Genomic DNA, 24320 nt, shown 5'->3' on the forward strand with positions numbered 1-24320 from the left:
TGCCTTTCTTCAAAACAAAAGCCAAGACAACACTTGCTTAAAAGGAGGGCTCCTGCACAAAAACGTTGCTTCACCTTCTTTATCACAGTGCTTTGTTTACCTATGTCCATATTTGGTGGAGAAAATTTGTTGCACAAACTTTATTGATCAACTTTCATACTTTCTACACAAAAGTTCTCAGCCCACCTTCAATCTAAACATGGCTCCCCTTTCTTGGAACACTTTATTTGACCTTTGACATAAATCTCAGATATATGACTTCACCATCTGCCCCCTTGAGATCAGTCATCCTTCTGACAGACAGGCAGCAGCCTTTTACCTCTCTTCAGACCTTGACAAAATCACAAACTGGTCAAATACTTGGAACATGTCTTTCAATGTCAAATACTTGGAACATGTCTTCCACACTCACTCACTCTTTCCAAAAAGACCAGACCACAAACCCTCCCATCTACTTTCTCAACAACCCTCTCAAAGAGGTTCAGTCACTCAAACTCTTGGGTCTCGCGTTCAGTCAGCCATGATCTCTTTTGGGCAAGCCACATTTCAAAATTGGTCTTCAAAGCCGGACACCAACTGGGCATCCTCCATTGTGCAGTCTTTCCTTGGCACACCTGAGCTCCTCTCCATCTACAAGGCTTTCATCCGCAGCTGGAGTACTGCTCTCCCCTTTGGGCTGGCTCCCCTGCCTCACATCTTGCTTAGCTTGTCGCTGTGGAAACCAACACCTTCAAGATCATTGGAATCTATCACGATGAAGCCGAGTCTGTGGGCCTATCACTTTGCCGTCGCCAACAGGTTGGTTGTCTATCTGTCTTCTTCCACCTCCTTTCTGGCCTTGTATTCTCTGCCCTCTCCGTGCATTGTCCCCTCAAGGTTTCTGGAGGACGAATGCAGTCCACCAGAAACCCCCTCCTCATGAAACTGCCTAAATCCAGAATCACTGCTCACCTCCACTCACTTATTCCTCTTTTTTTTACCATCTATTGAATCCACTTCTACATTCTCTTCAATCTCATTCCTTCAGGTCTTCAAGACAGCTGTTCTCTTCCATCTCAAGTCACCCCCCCAACCCCCCCCCCCCACCCAAAACCATGATCTTTTCTACACTCGTTAAACCACCCCACACCCCTCGTAAAATATTGTTTCTGTATCCATGTTGTCAACCACTTGCGTTCTCCCCTACCCGTCATCGTTACCCGTGTCCCTTGTGTGTCCGTCTCTGTCTATTTTCTCCCTCTGTTCTGCTGTTGGCATTTCTCCTTTCTCCTGCTGTTCCTGTTGCTATGTTGCGTCCTGATCCATTCTGTGTTCTAGCTCTTCCATGAGCCTCGACGATGCATACAAAAAAAAACCATGATGAAATGAGATGAACCATACTCTTTGCAGAACATTGGTGCTATCACAGCAGTTTCTTGGCAAGGGTTATGCTATGTGACTTGCCATTGCATTCCCAGCATTCGTAATTAGTTTCAGACGCGGCGATAGCTCGCCTACTCTTTGTGAAGGACACCGTGAGATCTTTCACGTCCTAATGAAACTTTCACATCCTTCACACTAATGGTGGCAGATGAGACACTGATGCCTCACCCTACCTATGAAACACCAAGATGAGTTTATACCTGGGTTGAGATTTGAACCCAGGCTAGACAGCTCACAGGCAAGTGTGCATGTAACCTGAAGGCTATCCTGCCAGCACGAATACATTTATTTACACTGATTTCACACCCTGATTTGCATTTGCACCCTGATTTCACACACGTAGTCTATTAATTACATAACATCTGAATGTACCTTTCAACCCTTAAGACTGCTGAGACCCTTTTGACCTTTGAAGACCCTTTAAAACTTTCAAGACCATTAAGACCAAAAGTACCCAGAAGACCCAGAGGACCCAAAATACCCCGAGGACCCAAAAAGTCCCCTTGAACGCAAAAGACCATGAAGACCAAGATGACCAAAAAGACCCAAAAGAGCGAGATGACCCAAAAGTCCCTGAGGAACTAAAAGACCCAAAAGTCACTGACAACCCATAAGACTATGAAGATCCAAAAGACCCAGATGACCAAAAAATCCCCAAGGACACAAAAGACCCTCCGAGGACCCCAAAAACCCTTTTGGCCCCTTTTACTTTTGAGACCCTTTCAACACTTTAGATCCCTTCATCCTTTAGAATTTAGACCTATTATACTCTTTTGACCCCGAGAACCTTTGGACCTTTACATCCATAAAGTCCCTTTAGTTTAGACCTCTTAGACCTCAACACCATTTAGACCCCTTACTCCCTTCAGAGAGATAAGACAGCTTAAACTCTTGACCATTTAGAGCTTTAGACCTTTTTATATTCCAAATAAATCTGCACAAAAGAAGTGTTTACATTATGATTTGTGCAAATCATGACAACACAGCAAATATGTGATGTCAATCCCTGTAACGATGTGTGGAGATAGGAGCGTAGCGAGCCGATCCACACGAGTATATACAGTACCAGTCAAAAGTTTGGACACACCCACGCATTTAAGGTTTTTTCTTTATTTTTACTATTTTCTACATTGTAGAATTATAGTGAAGGCATTACAACTATTAAATTACACATATGGAATGATGAAGTAACCAAAAAAGTGTTAAACAAATCACAAAGTATATTTTATATTTTAGATTCTTTAAAGTAGCCACCCTTAGCCTTGATGACAGCTTTGCACACTTTTGGCATTCTCTCAACCAGATTCATGAGGAAGGTCGTCACCTGGAATGCTTTTCCAACAGTCTTGAAGGAGTTCCCACATACGCTGAGCACTTGTTGGCTGCCTTTCCTTCACTCTGCGGTCCAACTCATCCCAACCCATCTCATTTGGGTTAAGGTCGGGTGATTGTGTGAGGCCAGGTCATCTGATGAAGCACTCCATAACTCTCCTTCTTGGTCAAATAGCCCTTACACAGCCTGGAGGTGTGTTTTGGGTCACTGTCCTGTTGAAAAACAAATGATGGTCCCACAAAGTGCAAACCAGATGGGATGGTGTGTCGCTGCAGAATGCTGTGGATGCCATGCTGTTTAAGTGTGCCTTGAATTCCAAATAAATCGCCGACAGTGTCATCAGCAAAGCACCCCCATACCATCACACCTCCTCCTCCATGCTTCACTGGGGGAACCACACGTGTAGAGATCATCCGTTCACCTTCTCTGCATCTCACAAAGACACGGCGGTTGGAACCAAAAATTTCAAATTTGGACTCATCAGACCAAAGGACAGAGTTCCACCGGTCTAATGTCCATTGCTTGTGTTTCTTGGCCCAAGCAAGTCTCTTCTTATTGGTCTCCTTCAGTCGTGGTTTCCTTGCAGCAGTTCGACCATGAAGGCCTGATTCACGCAGTCTCCTCTGAACAGTTGATGTTGAGATGTGTCTGTCACTTGAACTCTGTGAATCATTTACTGGGCTGCAATCTTAGGTGCAGTTAATTGGCAATTCCTGAGGCTGGTAACTCTGATAAACTTATCCTCTGCAGTCGAGGTAACTCTGGGTCTTCTTTTCCTGTGGCGGTCCTCATGAGAGCCAGTTTCATCATAGCGTGTGATGGTTTTTGCGACTGCACTTGAAGAAACTTTCAAAGTTTTTGAAATTTTCTGGATTGACTGACCTTCATGTCTTAAAGTGATGATGGACTGTCATTTCTCTTTGCATAATTGAGTTGTTCTTGCCATAATATGGACTACTACAGCACAGACAAAATAATAGTCTTGTACCAAATATGGCTATTTACTGTTTACCAACCCTACCTTGTCACAACACAACTGCTTGGCTGAAACACATTAAGAAGCAAAGAAATTCCACAAATTAACTTTTAACAAGGCACACCTGTTAATGGAAAAGCATTCCAGGTGACTACCTCATGAAGCTGGTTGAGAGAATGCCAAGAGTGTGCAAAGCTGTCATCAAGGCAAAGGGTGGCTACTTTGAAGAATCTAAAATATAAAATATATTTTGTTTTGTTTAACACTTTTTTTGGTTACTACATAATTCCATTTGTTTTATTTCATAGTTTTGATGTCTTCACTATTATTCTACAATGTAGTAAATCGTAAAAATATAGAAAAACTCTTGAAGGAGTAGGTGTGTCCAAACTTTTGACTGGTACTGTATATGAAAACGAAAAACATGGTCCGTCCATGATGCCATCCGTGAAGCTGGGTGACTACATGTCGATTAATTACGTATTCTATTTAATGATTATGTTTGTCTCAGTATTGTGAAATTATATTTAATTATTATTAATTACTGCTTGAATATCAGTTGCACCCTGACTTCACACATGTATGCATATTAATTATGTACCATTGGAATGTACCTTTCAACCGTTTAGACTGCCGAGAGCCCTTCAACCGTGAACGACCCTCGAGGACCCCCAAGACCCCTAAAGATCTCGAGGACCCAAAAGACCCTGAGGATCCAAAAGACCCATAATACCCTGTCAGGTCAGGACAAAGGACCCATAAAACTCATTGTCAGGTCAGGGCAGATAAGATCTGTGACTCACTACAGGTACCATGTAAACCTGAACCATCCTGTTTCATGGTCGGGTTGTTGGCGACTAAACCGTTTCCCCCACCAGTTTTTCTGGTGAGAAGGGTGTATGAATTATGGACATCCAGTAGGATTAAAAACAAAACCTGTCAAAGGGTGGAGGAGCTCTTTGTTAGCCAAGGGCCATCGATATCTGGTGCCCAACTGTGTTTGTGGACGTCCTCTTGCAGTTGGGTACCTCTTTCTTGGAGTTGGGTGGCAGGATTTGCACTCCGGCCACCGTAAAACACTTAATTCCACAAAGCATTAAAAAAAAAATGCAAAGAAAACTGAAAACCCACTCCTGTGCAGCTGTCCTTCAAAGGGCAGCTCACCAGATGATGGGATTGGAGCAAAGCCTTTGGGGGTCCTATTCTTTGATGATAGGAGGAAAACCATGAGGTATCCTTCCTGGGTCAGATTGCGGTCGTGTGTGTCGGGGTGGTGTTGAGGTATCATCCACCAGACAGAGGTTTCCTTGGGTTAACCTGAGGCAGTCCCTTCAAGTGGGTACCTGGAATGTCCTATCCCGAAGAGAAGATGATCACCTGTCTCTGCTATCATCTGAGCTCCAGTGCTGGAACGTCGGTATTGCAGCAGTCTCTGAGGTTCGGAGACCGGACAGTGACAAGATCATGGTGGGTGGTTACACTTACTATTAGTCTGGTCGTTCTGATGGTTACCACGCCCAATGAGTTGCTGTAGCTGTGTCCAATAAGCTGACGCCAATGGTAATTGAGGTAATACCGGTCAACGAGCGTATTATGAGACGAGGGATTCGTCACTCCTTGGGTGTCGTTTCCCTGGTCTCTATATATGCTCCGACTGAGGAAAGTAATCTCATGTGAAGGACGCATTCTACGCCACACACAAGTCTGTGGTTGATCAGTGCCTCAGACGAGATACTCTTCTAGTCTTGTGGGATTTCAATGCATTGACTGGGACTGATGGGGATAGTTGTGAGACATGTGTTGGTCCCCATGGGTCTGGAACTATGAACCAGAAGAGCACTAAGTTTCTTGACTTTGCAAGAAGTCATGGACTTCGGGTGGCTGGTTCATGGTTTCAGCGCCCACAAGCTCATCGCTGGACTTGGTATTCCAACGCTGGTGGTGTGGCAAAGGAGATTGATAATATGCATGTTGATGGTCGCTGGAGGATGATCCAGAACTGTAGGGTCGACCGGAGTGCTCAGTTCCTCAAGAACGACCATAGGCTTGTTGTAGCAACTCTGAAGTGGCAGCTTAAATCAGGGAGAATGGTACCATCCCAACCTTGGCTGGATGTTGGCAAGCTCAAGTATGAGAGGGTAGCTGTGGAGTTTGTGAACAGGCTGAGTGGGGATTTTGGGGGTCTGGATGTTTTGGGGGAATCCTGAAGAGTTGTGGAGTGCCTTCAAGATGACCATCCTTGGTGTTACTGGTGGATGTCATGGAGCTCACCATCAGGCGAAGAAGAACTTTGTCTCCCAAGGGACAATGACTTCCATTGACCAGAGTTGAAGGGCCAGGATTAATGGCAGAGCTGAGCTGTTCAGGGAGTTGAGGCATCAAACTGTAGTGCACTGAGGGCGGACAAGGAGGCCGAAGTATGAAAATCTGTGAAGGGGTAGAGCATCACCTCTGGTCAGGTAATTCTCACCATGCTTACAGAGGAATTTGTGCATTGCGGTCCTCCAAGCCCATCCATCGGTGTCCTGCAGTTAGAGCGGAGGGTGGAAGGCTCTTAACAGAGGAATCTGAAGTGAAGGCTGTACCAGGCTGGTGCACCAGCTGTTGAGTTGGACGTCGGGTGTGTAACTGTCCCTATTGCTGACTCTCTAATCAACTGTGAACCATCTTCTTTTGTGGAAACAGAGGCTGCGATTAACCAGTTGTTGGAGGTTAAAGCTCCTGGGACCTGTGGCATCCATGATGAACTTCTCAAGGCTGGTGGAAATGCCATACTCTTGTCGTTGCATGCAGTTCTGTGCTCTGTCTGGAACACAGGCATCATCGCAACACACTGGATGAGGGGCCTTCTTATCCCTCTCTGGAAAGGGAAGTGTGATCGCCAGGACTGCAAGAACTACCGAGGGGTGATGCTGCTCTTTAGTGCCAGACAAGGTCTTTTCTCAGAAAATTATTGATAAGGTTCGCCACCATCTGCTTGAGCACCAATGCCCAGAGCAGTCAGGATTTACACCAAAGAAATCAACGATTGACCATATCCTTGCTCTTCACATCCTCACCGAACGAAGACGAAAGTTTCAGCAGGGACTGCTCACAGTTTATGTTGATCTCCACAAAGTGTTTGATTCAGTCAATCGGGATGCCCTCTGGACGATTCTCGGTCTTCCTGGTGCTACCAAAACTGATCAATCTGATGTCTGAACTATACTCTGATACTGAGAGTGTTGTGAGGTTATGGTGGTTCTATCTCTGACTTATTTCCAGTTGTTACTGGAGTTCATCAGGGGTGTGTACTGGCCCCACACTTTTCAGCGCTTGTATGGACTGGATTCTGGGGAGGAGGTCAGAGAGACCAACTGCGGTGTATCATTTTGGAATGTCAAGATCTCTGACCTTGACTTCGCAGATGATGTATTCATCTTTGTGGAGCCGCTGGATATCCTTATGGGAGCCCTTGAGATGCTGAATGAGGAGTCAAAGTTGCTGGGATTAGGGGCTTCCTGAGTCAAAACTAATATCCAGGCTTTCAATGACATCTTGGATGTTGCTATCTTGGCTGAACCTGGTTGTGGTGAGGATGTTGAGGTCATAGAACGATTCACTGACCTTGTCAGTGATATTCATGTCTCCACGTTGCGAGTCAGAAAATGACAGATGTCTGGGTCGGGCCTGGCGAGTCATGGATTCACTCGATCATAGGGTGTAGCACTGTCAGTTAGCTATGCAGGACAATGACGGTCCGAGTCTTTAAGTCCTTGGTGCTTTCAGTCTTCCTCTACGGATGTGAGACTTGGACTCTGACCAAGGATCTGAGATGGAAAATTGACTCCTTCGGAATGAGATCTCTTTGGAGAATCCTTGGCTATCGCTGGTCAGATTTTGTGTCCAACAAGCATTTACTGAGATTCAGATGAGATTTGTTCCCTGTATAGTCTGTGAGTATCAGCTGCAGCTGTATGGACATGTGGCTCATTTTCCTGACACTGATTCTGCTCAACCAAACTCTCTCTGCGGGGGACCTCTTGAATGGAGGAGACCAATGGGCCGACCACGTGCCTCATGTCAGCAGGTTGATCGGCATCTCAAGGAGATGGGGATGGGCCAGGCATCTACCTGGGGCATGGTCAGACAGAGGTCCCCAGAGTACCGGCAGAAAGTGGATGCAACGACGTGAATCTCTGGCGCATTCTCCCATGCCTGACCTAAAATAAGGTCCAATGTGTTGAGTTGAAGTCATGCCACACCAAACAAGCAGTTTTGGCCGACTTTGGCTATGTTCGTTTTAGGATTATCTCCTGACCAGTCATGGCAGTTATGCCTGTTAACAAAAACCACCAACAGCCTAATCCTATGGAAAACCGCCTAATCAGACCAGATAATATTATGGAACACACCTGGACAGTCATCAATCCATTAAGGAAATGTTCACAAAACTCTTATCACAATCATCTGGAAACAACTGCTGAACATGAGGTTTGTATGGTTTCCATCCCAAAGTCCCCCTTCAAAAGTGCCTAAATTTTTTTTACTAATGATCGAGCCTCATGGAAGACCAAGAGCAGAATGGAAGGGAACAAAATGGAAAGGAAGAAACACCAACAACAGAGTCAAAGTTCGAGTGAGATCAAGGGAGGGGAAGATGAGAGTGGTGCAGATCTATAACATGGTCTATAAGATCAAGATGGGACCACATACCCTTTCCCAGCTCATTCAAGTGCATTATCTCAGCCCATACCGAGAAGCCATGGTGCCACACTGGGTCACAAAGGCCAGTGGGGTGCCCAGGGAACCACCGGGGGCCTTAATAAGCGAGGCCACAATGGAACAAGAATAGCACATAGGGCAGCAGACGGTTGAGAGCAGTAGGGGGTACGAGAGGATGTCTGCGTTTAATTGGCAAATAAAATTATGGGGACCATGATTGGCATATCACCATTCAATTGAATGAACAGATGAATCTGGTTGGATTGGTGGATGTAGATTATGACATATTCCATCCTCGCTATTCTCGGTTGGGTGAGAATTGGGAGGTGAGAATGTGTGTGTGTGAAGACAGAGTGTGTGTCTTGCTCCGTGTATTCTGCTTATGAAGATGCTTTTGTGTTAAGTTGACTATACCTCTTGCAGTCTACACACTGTAAAAGGGAGAGACCAAATAAGAACAGTGGATACCACTTGAATTGATGACCCTCAAGAGGGGGAGTTTAAAGGCTAAATAACACGAAACAAAGTTCAGAAAAGAGGTGTAGAAGAGGCTTTTATGAGGAGGGTATAGATATAATGAGCTGAAGATACTTACAGAATTTGAGGACTTTCCAGGACTCCATCAAAAGCGTCACTGCTGAATACTTGTAAGTGGTTGTTTCTTTGTAAGTCACTGTCCAACCAATCATTGAGGGAAATAAAAGAAACAGATCAGAGTCACCACAAAAGAGACTTTGTGTGTACAACAAACCATTTTCAAAATGGTATAAATTTGACCCAAAACAGCATAAAAGACCTTCACCCACATTTTTCCATGGGTAGTACGTAGAAGACCACTTCATGTATGATTTGAGTGTAAACTATACTCCTTGACATTAAAAATTCCCTTTTAAGATATGGTCCACAATGAGAGGGACATGAGTAATTGCATAATATTGTTACGGCTGTGGAAATTTGCAGAACACCATAAAGGTCCTTAGTTAGTTATGCCGATAAGTCCGTGTTCAGTTAGATTTCCCCACCGTTGTTTAATGGGATTTATTCATGTCAAAGGGCTGTGAATCTTCAGTTTGCCGTTTTTCTTTACTATCGTTATTTTGGACCAACCACCAACCGCTTCACAACAACCACAACCACACCCGCCTCTCAACAACCACGCCATCCTCACCACTCCGCCAGCAACCGTCAACATCACCACCACCACCAACAGCGCTCTCAAACAACCGCTTGAGACCCACCGTCCTTCCACCATTACAACCACACGCGCCTCTCAACAAACCACGCCATCCTGATCACCTCAACCACAACGCCAACCACAATTACGCCAATCACCTAACCACCTTCCCCGCTACGCCCACTACCGATCACCTTCGCCACAACCCCGCGGAAACCCTCTCCGCTTATGAAACCGACTCTACCAAGGAAAAGGAACGAGGGGTTCCAATAACGCCATGGGAAATAAGAAGGTATTTCGATGGCGCGTGGATTTTCCCTCCTGCTTTTCCCGCGCTTTTGTATGGGGGAGGTGTGATTCGAGGCAGAGGTCAAAGGTGAAGTAGGGTGGGGCCTGATTTTGGGGGAATGAATGTCCCTTGGCTGCAGGGTCACTGCAACGATTTCCTAGTCCCCCGCGCGCCGCGAGGGGGGAGCGAGAGGGTAAAAAAAAAAAAAACGTTTTTACAGCCATTTTTCCCTGCTGTGCAGGGGTTTGGCTTTTTCTTGAGGCAATGTTTTATGGCCGGATGCCCTTCCTGACGCCAACCCTGGTCGCCTCTTACGACACACAGGGATATGGTACACCTATTCTAACCGGGGCATACACCGGGACCAGTACACTGGTACTCATTTCGCCGACCTCGGAAGGATGACAGGCTGAGTCAACCCCCTGGTGTTAATTCAGCAGCCAACGGGACTTGAACTCAGGACACTGGGATCCCAAGCCGCCACCCTAACCACTAAGCCAACACCAGGCTTGGGCGAGAGGGTAGGAAGTGGAAAACGCCTCCCTTCTGGAAGCTTCCCGCAGGAGCTGGAAGGAGGGCGGGGTGAGAGCAGAGGGGCGGGGCGTGAGTTATATAAAGGATGCACGGGGCATTCGTTCTCTCTCTCGGGCGTTCGTTCTCTTCTCGTGGTCTTGGTGGAAGGAGTTAGGTGCGAGTCTTAGTGGTCTTCGTCTGTGGAGAAGCGGTTCGTGGAGTGACCTGTTCGTTGGAGAGTCCGGGCCTCGCGAAGGAGACGCGGACTGGAGGCGCAGCTCTGCCAGCGGTGTCGCGCGAACCTGCGCGCTCGTGTGAGGAGAGCCGGAGAGAGCTCGCCGGCCATGCGGAAGGCCCGAGCTCAGGCACGGCTCCGCTAGCTGCCGTGGGGACAGGACGTCGAGGCTCACACCACAAGGCACCACGAGGGGGCAGGTAACCTGCAACGGTGTCGTGGGACTCGTTCGGTCTGCCAAGTCCCACGCCATAAGGGCCCACGGGCCCAGTCTGACTCCCTTGTCTATGGGGGTGGTCTTTTTTTCTGGGGTTTTGCTTTCAAATGCATGTTGTGGCGCCGTGTCTTGTAAGTAAAACCTGTTAAGTGGCTGTACATTGATAATTGCTCATAGACGGACGTAGCACCCTTTGCTTTCGCTTTTTTTGATTCCATACCTGCATGACTGTATACGTGTGGAAAATAATAAATGTGCTTGTGTGAATGTTAGCCCGTTCGTCATGTCCTTTTCCCCCCATTGAACCGCTATCTCGCTCTCGCAATACTAGTTGGTTTTTAAATAACCGATAAATAGAATCGGGTCCGGCGAGGTCTGGTGATAATACCCGCTCGGTTATCCCAGCACGGAACGGACCACTTAAGTGGTTCGTGTCCAAGCAGGCCTTCGCTGAGGTACGGTCCCTCGGTAGGTTACCCATGTGGGTACTTCGGTATATCGATATTCGGCGATTGACCCTATTTCGTGTGGGTAGAATACGGACTGGGGCATGGTGGGATTAAAAACCCACCCGTGACTGGTTTCTGGCGTTGTTCCAGAAAGTCACGACTGAATTGTCCGCCCGGTAGGCGAGACGGCCGCCATTGGCTAAAGCGGTCGCTCACACGCTGGGCGGTGTAGATTCGTAACAATATCTTGAACGTTAACAAGGATATGCAAGCTACTTGAGTGACCAACGAAGAGTTAATCATTCTGCACTGACGAATGTTCGTGGAAGATCTTGTACAAACATCACAGGCTACAGACAGAAGACTTTGGGAGCCATCAGTGTACCTTCACATGAATTACACGGAAGATAGCAAATAATAGACAATTTAATGAAGTCCTGTATATGGGATAACAAGCCTTTGCTTCTGAGATAAATCAAAGCATCTGGCTCCTAGCATCCTGCTTCTGAAGATACTTTTGTGTCAAGTTGACTACATCTCTTCGAGTCTATACACACTGCAAAAGGAAGACAACAAGTAAGAACAGGGGATACCACTTCAGTTAATCATCCTCAAGTTGTGCCAACACCAAGAGGCTGAAAAGCCAAGAGGCTGCCTTGATATTATAGAAAAGTATGGTCCTGTACTGTAATCTGTATGGTCCACCTGTATGGTCTGTATGGTCCACCCAATGATGTATGGTACGAATACCACACCCTGTCTGAAAAACACTAGGCTGAGTTGGCAGTCGTATACTTTTCTGGCAGCAACCGAACCAAGCCAAAACAACTGAAAGTCCACAATACTCGATGGTGTAATGGTTACAGCATCTGCGATGAGTGTGGGAGGTCAGTAGTTCGAACCTGGCCCGGGCCGAGTCATAGCAAAGACTAACTAGAACAGCATTCGGTTGAGCGAATACCTCCACCAGGCTGACAGTTACATTTTGTATCCCACTGATAGGCCGGACCTGCATCCGTGTCTTCACCAAAATCGAATCAATTCAGCCTTATCATACTGTACACTCAACCTGTCCACCAAGTTTTGTCTGAATCCATCTATAACTTTTTGAGATATCATGCACACAAACAAAGAGACAGACAGGTGGGGGTGAAAGCATCACCTCCGTCTACCTTTGGTGGTGGAGGTAAGAAATGGTACGGGCTGCTTCGTTGCTTGATGCTCAGTATTTAAAAAGGAGAGAGTATAGAAAAACAATGCAGATTCGAAAACCAAACTGGGATCCTAAGAGCCTCCTCCTGTGTTGAGGTTCCTTGTAAGAGAAGTCACGTAAGGTCGAACAAGCAACATTTGAGCTATTGTGTTAGCCTCCTGTTATGGAGCAATCACTCTGAAAAGAAGGTAGAACAATGGGACTTATGGCACAATGAAGTTTATCTACAGGACCAGGTTTATGGCAAGAGAAAAAAAGGAGTTGGACATGTATTTGATACTTTCTACATTTCATTGTACATGTGTTGAACTCGACATACACCCAACAACCCAAGAAACTTACATTCGGTAGGTCTTCGAACCTTTAAAAGCACTGCTTTTAATCTCGGTGATCCCGTTGGAGAAGAGGCGGCTTCAAGCGAAGAAAACAACACGAGTAAAATCAATCTCTTCAATGAAAGTCCCGAAAGGAAGCCTTCATGAATGAAGTGTAAAAGTATACACGTGAATATCACAAGTTAATACCACACTTCACTTCTTTTTAAAATTGAAAATCTCACTTTGAATGAAGAGTTGAGTCAAAACTTCTTAAGTTTTTTCAACAATGAAACAGTTATGCAACCAGAGTTGGTGTCAAAGCCACCCAATGCTCGCCTGTTTATACATTTATCGTTTTTAAAATAATATTTTTTATAAAGCATTGCAGTGAAGTCTGATCCAAATAATTTTAAAGCAATATATGTATTTGTATATTGTAATCAGTAAAAAATAGTGTGGTAGATAAAAACATTAGAAAGGAAATAACTTGCACCAAAAACTTTAACATTTTCACGCTGATGCTCACGCCGGGGGAATCGCTATAGCTCTCTATCTCAATGAGAGTTTATAGCTAGGCCAAGATTCGAACCCAGGCTAGACAGCTTCGAGGCAAGTGTGCGCACCTCGAGGCAATCCTCAATTCCATAGCCCTCGAGTTAAGAAAAATGGAAAGGGATGACAAAAGTTTTATACTCACAGGGTTAAGGAGTTTTGACTGATCCCTTCAAACGCACTTTGAGGGATGAAGCGGATGTTTAGGTTAAATGTCATCTCCCTGAAACAGCAGTGGTATAACATCAGAAGTGAGACGGCAAAGGTGTTGAGATGCAAAACGTCAATCAGATAAGTGAGACCACCTGACTTGTTCAAATTAACAATAAATAATTCATTTGCATTGATACAGTATTACCTGGTTTCTCAAATGTGAAAATCCACATACGACATATGTATGTCACAAAGACAATATGAACGGATAAAATTTGTCCCAAATATGCCACTGATGTGGACAAGGAGAACATTCAATTTCATCATGGATCCCTTCAGAACCCAAACAAATCTTTATCTTTTCTTCTGATTTCTATTCCAAACTATTCCTTTTTGGCATGGTACAAATCAAGCAAGCAAGCAAGCACACACCACGATATGAATAACAAACACACCACACAGCCTCCCGTGGGAGAATCAACAAAAGAACAAACACACTATACAGAACGCGCATGGCGTGCCATTTCATTCAAATCTGCACGCCAATTTCCAACTGCATTTCACCTTGCTCACCCCTCGCTCACCAAAAACTCACCACCTTGACCACCAACACCTGCTGCACATGGAAAAATGTTCCCGCACCTCCTCATACCTCTGTATCGATACAATTCGCCACTAAAAAGAGGCGTGTTGCACAGCTCAGGCTGTGCTCGGACCGCGTGATGCGGGGGCGAGCAACGGATATTAATGGAGCCAGTCGCATCTCACCGGGGAATGTTCCGGGTGAGCACGTGGAATTGATGCAGCCCTTGTCCAGTCGCCAGGGCACAGTGTGACGGGCGGCGAGGAGGGGTCGCAGGAAGAGCAATCCGGGAGTTCGGTGCAGAGCTCCGGGCCGTGTCACACCGGATGTGCAAATGGGACTGCTTCCAGCCCCAGGAGCCTGGCAGGGCGTGGCTCGGGCCACTGTGGCCCAATAGAGAAGCGGTATTCGGGTCACAGCATGTCGCTTGGGGTTTTCACTCCACCCTTCGCCCGGGGCTTATAAAAGGCGGATCGCGGAGCCTCTTCTTCCTTTGCCTATTTGCTTCGCACTCTTCTTTGCCTCTGCCCATCGCTGGCTCTTTGTTGCCTCTGTCCGCTGCTGGCTCTTCGTTGCCTCTGCCCGTCGCTGGCTCTCCGTTGCCTCTGCCCGTCGCTGGCTCTCCGTTGCCTCTGCCAGTCTCTGGCTCTTTGTTGCCTCTGCCCATCGCTGGCTCTTCGTTGCCTCTGCCCGTCTCTGGCTCTTCGTTGCCTCTGCCCGTCGCTGGCTCTTCGTTGCGTCTGCCCATCGCTGGCTCTTCGTTGCCTCTGCCCATCACTGGCTCTTCACTCGCGGTTTGTGTGTGACTGAAACTTGCTTATTCCGGAGGAGCAGTGCAGAGTGCACATTGCCACGAGCCCCGGCAAAGTGACTAAGTCAGAGATAATGCGCCAACTCTTGAGGTGGGAACGCTCAAGCGGAGCATCCTATGGAGGTATACGCCGCACGAGCCAACCTATGCATGACTAGTTTCAGGATCTTGTCAGGTCAGGTTCGATCTGTGACCTGCTACAGGTACCATGTAAACCTGTACTAACCTGTTCCATGGTCGGGTTGTCGGCGACTAAACCGTCTCCCCCACCAGGTTTTCTGGTGAGGAGGGTGTTTGGATATGGACACCCAGCAGGATTAAAAACAAAACCTGTCAAAGGGCGGAGGAGCTCCTTGTGAGCCAACGGCCATCCATATCTAGTGCCCAACTGTGTCTGCGGACGCCCTCCTGCAGTTGGGTTACTTCTTATTAGGAGGTTGGTGGCAGGATTTGCACTCCAGCCACCGTAAAACGCTTCATTCCGCAAAACGCAAAAACGCAAAAAAATCTGAAAACCCACTCCGTGGGAGTACCTCCTGTGCAGCTTCCCTTCGCAGGGCAGCTCACCGGATGACGGGATTGGGGCAAAACCTTCGAGACCCCCAATCTTTGATAGGAGGGAAACCACGGGGTAACATCCCTGGGTCAGATTGCGGGAGAGTGTATCGGAGTGGTGCTGAGGTGTCGTCCACCAGACGGCGGTCTCCTTGGGTTAACCTGAGGCGGTCCCTTCGGGTGGGTGCCTGGAATGTCCTATCCCTAAGAGAGGATGATCACCTGTCTCTGTTATCATCTGAGCTCAAGCGTTTGGACATCGGGATTGCAGCTCTCTCTGAGGTTCGGAGACCGGATTGCGGCGAGATAATGGTGGGTGGTTACACCTACTATTGGTCTGGTCGCTCTGATGGTTACCATACCCAAGGAGTTGCTGTAGCTGTGTCCAATAAGCTGACCCCAATGATAATTGAGGTAACACCGGTCAACGAGCGTATTATGAGATTAAGGATTCGTCACTCCTTAGGTGTCATTTCCCTGGTCTCTATTTATGCTCCGACTGAGGCGAGTGATCTTACCGTGAAGGACACATTCTACGCCTCTCCGAGTCTGTGGTTGATCAGTGCCCCAGACGAGATACACTTCTAGTCTTGGGGGATTTCAATGCATCGACTGGAACTGATAGGGATGGTTATGAGGTGTGTGTTGGTCCCCATGGGTCAGGAACTATGAACCAGAATAGCACTAAGTTCCTTGACTTTGCAAGAAGTCATGGACTTAGGGTGGCTGGTTCATGGTTTCAGCGCCCGCAAGCTCATCGCTGGACTTGGTATTCCAACGCTGGCGGTGTGGCAAAGGAGATTGACCATGTCCTCATTGACGGTCGTTGGAGGATGATCCAGAACTGCAGGGTCTACCGGAGTGCTCAGTTCCTCAATACTGACCACAGGCTTGTTGTAGCAACTCTAAAGCTGCACCTTAAATCCTGGAGAATGGTACCATCCCAGCCTAGGCTGGATGTTGCCAAGCTCAGGGATGAGAGAGTAGCTGAGGAGTTTGCGAACAGGCTGAGTGGACACTTGGGGGGTCTGGGTGCTTTGGGGGTCCTGAAGAGTTGTGGAGCACCTTCAAGACCACCGTCCTTGATGTTGCCGGTGGATGCCTTGGAGTTCACCGCAGGGCAAAGAAGAATTTTGTCTCTCAAGGGACACTGGATACCATTGACCAGAGTCGCAGGGCCAGGCTGAATGGCAGAGCTGAGCTGTTCAGGGAGCTGAGGCGTAAAACTGTACGTGCACTGAGGGTGGACAAGGAGGCCTATGTGCGAGGAATCTGTGAGGGGGTAGAGCATCACCTGTGGACAGGTGATTCTCGTCCCGCTTACAGGGGAATTCGCGCATTACGTTCATCCAAGCCCATCCCTCGGAGCACTGCAGTTCGAGCAGAGAGTGGTAGGCTCTTGACAGAGGAGTCTGAAGTGAAGGCCCGCTGGGCCGGTTACTTTGAGCGGTTGTACCAGGCTGATCCCCCAGCTGTCGAGTTGGACGTCAAGGGTGTTACAATCCCTGTTGCTGACCCTCGAATCAACTGTGGTCCACCATCGCTTGTGGAAACACGGGCTGCGGTGAACCAGTTGAAACGGGGCAAAGCTCCAGGGATCTGTGGCATCCATGCCGAACTTCTCAAGGCTGGTGGAAATGCTGCACTCGCGTCGTTGCATGCAGTTTTGTGCTCTGCCTGGAACACAGGCATCATCCCAACTGACTGGAAGAGGGGCCTTGTTGTCCCTCTCTGGAAAGGGAAGGGTGATCGCCAAGACTGCAACAACTACCGAGGGGTGACGCTGTTCTCAGTGCCGGGCAAGGTCTTTGCTCGGATAATTCTTGATAGGGTTCGCCACCATCTGCTTGAGCACCAGCGTCCAGAGCAGTCAGGCTTTACACCAAAGAGGTCAACGATTGACCGTATCCTTGCACTTCGTGTCCTCACCGAACGCAGACGAGAGTTTTGGCAGGGCTGCTTGCAGCCTATGTTGATCTCTGTAAAGCGTTCGATTCAGTGAATCGGGATGTCCTCTGGAGGATTCTTGGTCTTCGTGGGGTGCCACCAAAACTGATCGATCTGATGTCTGAACTCTACTCTGGTACTGAGAGTGCTGTGAAGTGTGGTGGTACCATCTCTGACTTATTTCCAGTTGTTACTGGAGTCTCGTCAGGGTGTGTACTTGCCCCCACACTTTTCAGCACTTGTATGGACTGGATTTTTGGGAGGATGTCGGAGAGATCAAGTTGCGGTGCATCGTTTGGCAATGTCAAGATCTCGGACCTTGATTTTGCAGATGATGCAGTCATCTTTGCGGAGACTTTAGACATCCTCTTGGGGGGCCCTCGAGGTGCTGAATGAGGAGTCGGAGCCGTTGGGATTACGGATTTCTTGGGTCAAAACAAAGATCCAGGCTTTCGGTGACATCTTGGATGCTGCTGTCCTGTCTGTGTCTGTTTGTGGTGAGGATGTTGAGGTCGTGGATAGATTCACTTACCTTGGCAGTGATATTCATGTCTCCGCAGGTTGTGAGCCGGAGGTCAATAGACGCCTGGGTCGGGCCTGGGGAGTCATGGATTCACTGGATCATGGGGTGTGGCGCTGCCGGTACCTGTGCGGGAGGACGAAAGTCCGAGTCTTCAGGTCCTTGGTACTTCCAGTCTTGCTCTATGGGTGCGAGACTTGGACTTTGACCAAGGATCTGAGACGGAGACTTAATTCCTTTGGTACCAGGTCTCTTCGGAGAATCCTTGGCTATCGCTGGTCGGATTTTGTGTCCAACGAGCGGTTGCTGAGAGAGACTCGGATGAGATTTGTTACCTGCATAGTCCGTGAGCGTCAGCTGCGGCTGTATGGACATGTGGCTCGTTTTCCTGACGCTGATCCTGCTCACCAGATTCTCTCAGCGAGGGAGTCTCATGAGTGGAGGAGGCCAGTGGGCCGACCACGTGCCTCATGGTTGCAGCAGGTTGACCATCATCTCAAGGAGATGGGGATGGGCCTGGCATCTGCCTGGGGGATGGCCAGACGGAGGCCCCTGGAGTACCGGCGGAAAGTGGACGCAGCAACGCGCTGTTCTGGCACATGCTCCCATACCTGACCTGACCTGAAACTTGCTTATTCCGGAGGAGCAGTGCAGAGTGCACATTGCCACGAGCCCCGGCAAAGTGACTAAGTCAGAGATAATGCGCCAACTCTTGAGGTGGGAACGCTCAAGCGGAGCATCCTATGGAGGTATACGCCGCACGAGCCAACCTATGCATGACTAGTTTCAGGATCTTTTGCCTCATGCATCTTCTCTCCTATCTCTCTTTCTACCCCTCTATCTCGTCCACTTTAGACACACAAAAGGGCATCCATAATTGACTCGCAATCATATTTTCCTCTGGTACGACACCGCACCCCCCATATTGCACTACACCACACCTCCCACTCCCACACCTTAGATACCAGTATTTCTCCCCCCTTCCACCCTCAAAGCTTACTGGGTTGCGTTGGTCGGCCGACCGCGCCAGGTATTGCGAGGCCATTTACCCTCATCTGCTCTCTTTCTTTCTGGTTATCTAATCTTCCTCGGGTTTGTGTGTGTGTGTGTGTGTGTGTGTGTGTGTGTGTGTGTGTGTGTGTGTGTGTGTGTGTGTGTGTGTGTGTGTGTGTGTGTGTGTGTGTGTGTGTGTGTATGTGATGGGGCCTGTCGGAGCAAGTTAAGATTGTGGAAGTGATAACGGGATAAGTCTGCTCTGTGTCTGCTTTTGTATATTCCTAGCCCTTTTTCCGCACCCCACACATTCCTTGCTCTCCTTGCTGTAAATACCAGTAAACCCAATTTACTGTACCACATACCTTTCCTCGCTTGATTGTAAATAAATGCTTGTATAGAAATGTTCACAGCTCGTTTTCATCTTTTCCTTCATTGGTTCAGTATGGTTCTTGTCCAAGCTTAGCCAGGACATTATCCCCCAACGATCCGTTTTTCTAGCCGGTACGTTCTTGGGCAGTTAAGCTCGGCTGCATCTCATCCGGGAAGGTGATCTGGTTTGAACAAGACGTACCGAGGGTGTGTCCCCCGGTAATTAGATCACGTGACCATTAGGGAAACGGTATTTATTCGATGGAGGGCCCTAAGTCACGTGGTCGAGTTATTGGTGTTCACGGTTGATTCGCGACTCGCCGCGTCACAAAGTTAGTTGTGTGCGATGGCCTGCGATTCAAGCTGACCTTCAGACACAAGGAACGACAGTTTCCACTCACACCATCCATCGCCAACTCATTGAAAGGGGGTTCTATAGTAGGAGACCCAGGAGGACCCCACTGCTGAGAGAGACATAAGAAAGCCTGACTTGAGTTTGCCTAAACACACCTGAACAAGCCAAAATCCTTCTGGGAGAATGTCCTGTGGACAGATGAGACCGAATTAGAGCTTTTTGGAAAAGCACATTATCTCTATGTTTACAGAAAGCAAAATGAAGCCTTCAAAGAAAAGAACACCTTACCTACAGTCAAACATGGAGGAGGTTCAGTGATGTTTTGGGGGTACTGTGCTGCCTCTGACACTGGGTGCCTTGAATGTGTGCATGGCATCATGAAATCAGATGACCAAGGAATTTTGGAGCACAATGCTCAACCCAGCGTCAGAAAGCTAGGTCTCCGTCAAAGGTCATAGGTCTTGCAGCATGACAATGACCCAAACACACTTCAAAAAGCAGCCAGGAATGGTTCAACACAAAACGCTTGACTGTTCTGAAGCGACCAGCAATGAGTTCAGATCTAAATCCCATTGAACACCTGTCAGAAGATCTGAAAACAGCAGTTGGGAGAAGGTACCCATCAAATCTGGGAGAACTGGAGCAGTTTGCAAAAGAAGAGTGGGTCAAACTGCCAGTAGAGAGGTGTAGGAAGCTCATTCATGGCTACAGGAAGTGCTTGACTGCAGTTATTTTGTCCAAAGGTCGTACTACCAAATATTAAGTCGAGGGTGTCAACAATTTTGTCAATGGCATTTATTTTTATTTTCTGATTTCAAAGGACATATTAAGTTCTGAATCAAAAACAAAGGTTCTGTAATATTAACAGTTAAATAAAGTATTGTGGGGACCAAATACTATTGTCAATTTATACTTATTTTTAAAGAAAATTGTGAGTTACTTGAAGAAAGTGCAAGTGTGCCAATATTTTTGGCCACGACTGCATCCTGTTGATATCAGGTTTGTGTGTGTTACTCACAAGATAAAGTTCATGCTGGTGGAATGAATGGAGCGCAGCTGGGGGAAAGTGAAAATTCCAGTGTTTGAGATGACACTGGAAAAAGAAACGTTTGTATTAACATCATTCCATTTTTTTATGGGACCATGTTTTAAACACTCCACATTTTAATCTGGTATGCATTCTCATGCTCATATTATTTACTTTTCCCATGGAAAAACAACACAATCTACTTTGACTGCTACTATTTATTTCATGGCCACCTTCTTGTGGCGCCGTCTGTGGGGGGGAGTTTAAGTCCAAGAGTTTCATGAAACAACAGACCAGGCCTGATGTTCAACCCAAGGTTATTCGAGCAGAAATGTGAAATTTGTTCATCAGCCTGCCAGTGATAATCCCAGGACACTTCAAGGAAGACAACGTGGGGATCTTTAACATCCCACAGAAAATGATTATCTTCACCTTCTTTAGTTAACCTTGACCAGCACATGGGACATCCGGTTTAACGTCTCTCCGATGGACGGTGCACACACACTTCAATGCCTCCTCGCCCAGCATTCGAAACACCAGGATGGAAGTTTATAGTCGGGTCGTGAATTGAACCCAGGAGTTGGCAGCTCACAGGTAAGTGCGCTATCACTGCACTATCCTGTTGGACTAAAATAACAACATGAAGAATATGAATAAACCATCAAATCAAAGAAACATCTCGTGGGGATTGGCGTGAGACACAACATACGATGAGGCTGGAGTATGTAATAATGTACACAGCCAAAACCTTTACTCACTCATTGGCTAACCTCTGGTAGCTTGCACATGTTGCTGTGTTTGAGCCTGGGGAGTAACTGCTTAAATCTATCGATTCAGGTTCTTCCCGACATCTTTGTTCTTTGTTCCTTTCATACTTCTTTCTAATTTTTTTTCACAATTCTCTTTATTAACTCTAATTCTTGCTTTTTCTTCTCTTTAATCTCTTTTACTTTCTATTTCTCTCTTTCTTTATCTATCTCTCTCAGAAGAAGTGAATTCTTGCAGAATTTTTTTTTTCTGTAAGGCTCACTTGGCTGTGCCTAGATGGGTTTGAGGGTTGTGGAGTAGCGGCTGAAACCCGAAATCTATCCCGGTTCCTCCTGATGACTCCGTCTTTGCTCTTTACTTCTTCGAGTTCCTTCTTGGTCTTCCGTTTCAAGTTTACGAAACTATCTATTAAAATAATTGGTTCGCAACACCAGAACCCCCAAATACGACAGGTGCTCTGCCTGACCTTTAAAAACCAAGACGTATCAACAAGCCGACAACTCTGCTTCACTCCAGTCATTGCTTTACAAGTTTCATTGTTCTTGGGCTGCTTCATCTGCAATATTTTGGGGCCTCCAGCCTGAGAGCTCAAAGCAGGTGCTTTGTGGGGGGGGGGTGGGAGTTATATATATTTTCATAGCATTTATGTTTTCCCAAGAGGTCAATGCATTAAAAGCCAAGCCAAGTCAAAACAAATCAGAGAGACGAGACCAGTGTTTCTCAAGGTGGGGCGTGGCAATATTTTGGTGGGGCATGAGGATTCAGAATTAATGAATCAATATATGATCGTTTTCATAGCTTTGCACTTTCAAATTTTCAAAAGTTTGAAGCTGCGACTGATGCCTCATAGTGTCATAACTAAAAACTGCTTCACCGCGCCCTTGTTAGCCAATCTGCCGGTAAGGCGGGCCCTTGATCAATTCAACGCTGTTATGTTACTTTGACTCGCTTTTCATCAAGGGGAATTCCTTACATGTAGTATATACTGTAGTGTCTCCAATCATGGTGGGGTGTACGATTTTTTTGAAAATCAAAGTGGGGCATGGGACAAAAAAGGTTGAGAAACACTGGACTAGACTCTAACTTGCACACAATACCTTTTCCCAAAGAAACCACCCACAAGATCTGAGAGCAGGGTCAACAAACGTTCCCCCAAACAACATGGTCCTGCTTGTGCAGTATCCAGATAGTAGTCGAAAGGGATTTCAAATCCATTCAGATTCACTCCAAAAGCCAAGCAGCTTAGTGTGCAGCATGCCATCCATTCGAACCGCTTGCCCTCCGCCAGCAAACTATCGTTTCTTATTGCTAAAACATTCCCAATTCCTACACTTTAGAGCTTCTTTACTCATTTCCAAGCAACTGTTTTTCTCTGAAAGTTTTCAAAAAGGCATGGTGTCAAATCGGACCAGTTTTTGTGGAGCTTGGAGCGCGCGAGGAGCTTGGAGCGCGCATGGAGCTGGGAGTGCAAGCACTCATGTCTAAGGAGTGATTGCAAAGCACATGCAGAGGAATCGCTGCAGCACTTACAGATAATTCAGCTTGGGGAGGTCACGGAAGGCACCGGGTTTGATGCTTTCAAGTGTTATGACATTCTTGATGATGCTGAGAAAAGAAAAATATATGGCAGCATTCACTTCATCGTATTTGCATTGTTTTAAGGCACGTAGAGGAGCTTGTATTACAATCACGTACAGGACGAGGACATCAGTGTAGACATTAGTAGTGAACTATTAGATGGATTGCAAGGCCGTTAGTAGACAATGGGCACAAATGTATTTGATTTGCGCAATACAGAGCTGGGTTATGAGCATCATGAATCAGCGGTTTAGATGGGAACACCTGTAAATGGCATAAAACATTTACAAATTAGAAGGGCACTCGGTGGAGCGCATACCTCTGCCACGTAATGCCTGATCCATGAGAACATAGCAGACCCATTACATTTTTGAAATATCATGCTTTATATCATTTTTGGCCCTATCTCTCAATGGTGAAGAATCACTTAGAATCACTTTTAAAATTATCAAATCCGGATCTTCAAAATTGAATCAATTCGTCCTTGTCACACGCCCAACATGTCCACCAGGTTACATCCTAATCAGTCCACAACCTTTTGAGATACCGTGCTATATATCGTTTTGGGCCCCATCTCTCAATGGTGAAGAATTACTTAAAAAATTCTCGGATCCGGATTCGGATTGGGATCTTCACCAAAATTAAGTGTTGCTGTCCTTGGCCGGTCAACTACACACACAAAAAACATTGTTTGCTTGAATGATTGCTTGATTTTCAACGATTGCTTGAAAACTGTGGCCAAAAATCATGACAAACAAACAAACAAACAGACAGACAGACAAATGCTACAGACCAACATACTTGGCAAAAATAAATTATTTTCACCAAGTAACAAACAGACAGGGAAGGGTGAAAACATAACCTCCTTCACCTTTGGTGGCGGAGCTTAATATGAACATAATTCATCACAAACTAAAAGGCAACTCTCATGCTTGATGAGTTTAAAATAAATTAATATCCAATCTTGCCCCCCCCCCCGAATTTCACATCTTTTCGCCAACATTCATGTTAATGACATTGCCAGGGTCGCAGCACTCGCTGACACTCACAGACTCATGAGTTCGGGCAGATCGCTGAAGGCATTCACTTCAATGTGGCGCAGGCTCGTGGATATATGAAATGCTCTGGAAACAGAAACGAGGAGAAATAAATTTACTCTTTTACAAAATAACTGAACAATAACGTGAACTTTTGCAGTTGCCATCCATTTATTACGTGTGCACGGAGTGTGACGGTGTGTATATGGTGCACACTGGGAGGATGG

At 46.7% G+C, this 24320-nt stretch overlaps 1 protein-coding gene across 3 annotated transcripts in view; it reads right to left on the reverse strand.

The window, feature by feature from the left end:
* Positions 1-24320, reverse strand: part of LOC147019441 (thyrotropin receptor-like) — a 100751-nt gene that overhangs the window by 22044 nt on the left and 54387 nt on the right. For 2 of the 3 annotated variants that reach the window (XM_085893952.1, XM_085893950.1), the window contains exons 3-8: positions 24106-24180; positions 23009-23083; positions 20702-20776; positions 13540-13617; positions 12868-12936; positions 9031-9108 (exon numbers count right to left, since the gene is read on the reverse strand). In XM_085893952.1, coding sequence (XP_085750078.1) covers positions 9031-9108; positions 12868-12936; positions 13540-13617; positions 20702-20776; positions 23009-23083; positions 24106-24180 — 450 coding nt within the window. The remainder of the gene's footprint in view (positions 1-9030; positions 9109-12867; positions 12937-13539; positions 13618-20701; positions 20777-23008; positions 23084-24105; positions 24181-24320) is intronic. The other variant, XM_085893951.1, reaches the window with a different exon arrangement.

The sequence above is a fragment of the Eptatretus burgeri genome, chromosome 9 (genome assembly GCF_056783735.1).
Source record: "Eptatretus burgeri isolate ZD-2024b chromosome 9, Ebu_testis_v1, whole genome shotgun sequence".
In the NCBI taxonomy this organism is placed as follows: Eukaryota; Metazoa; Chordata; class Myxini; order Myxiniformes; family Myxinidae; genus Eptatretus; species Eptatretus burgeri.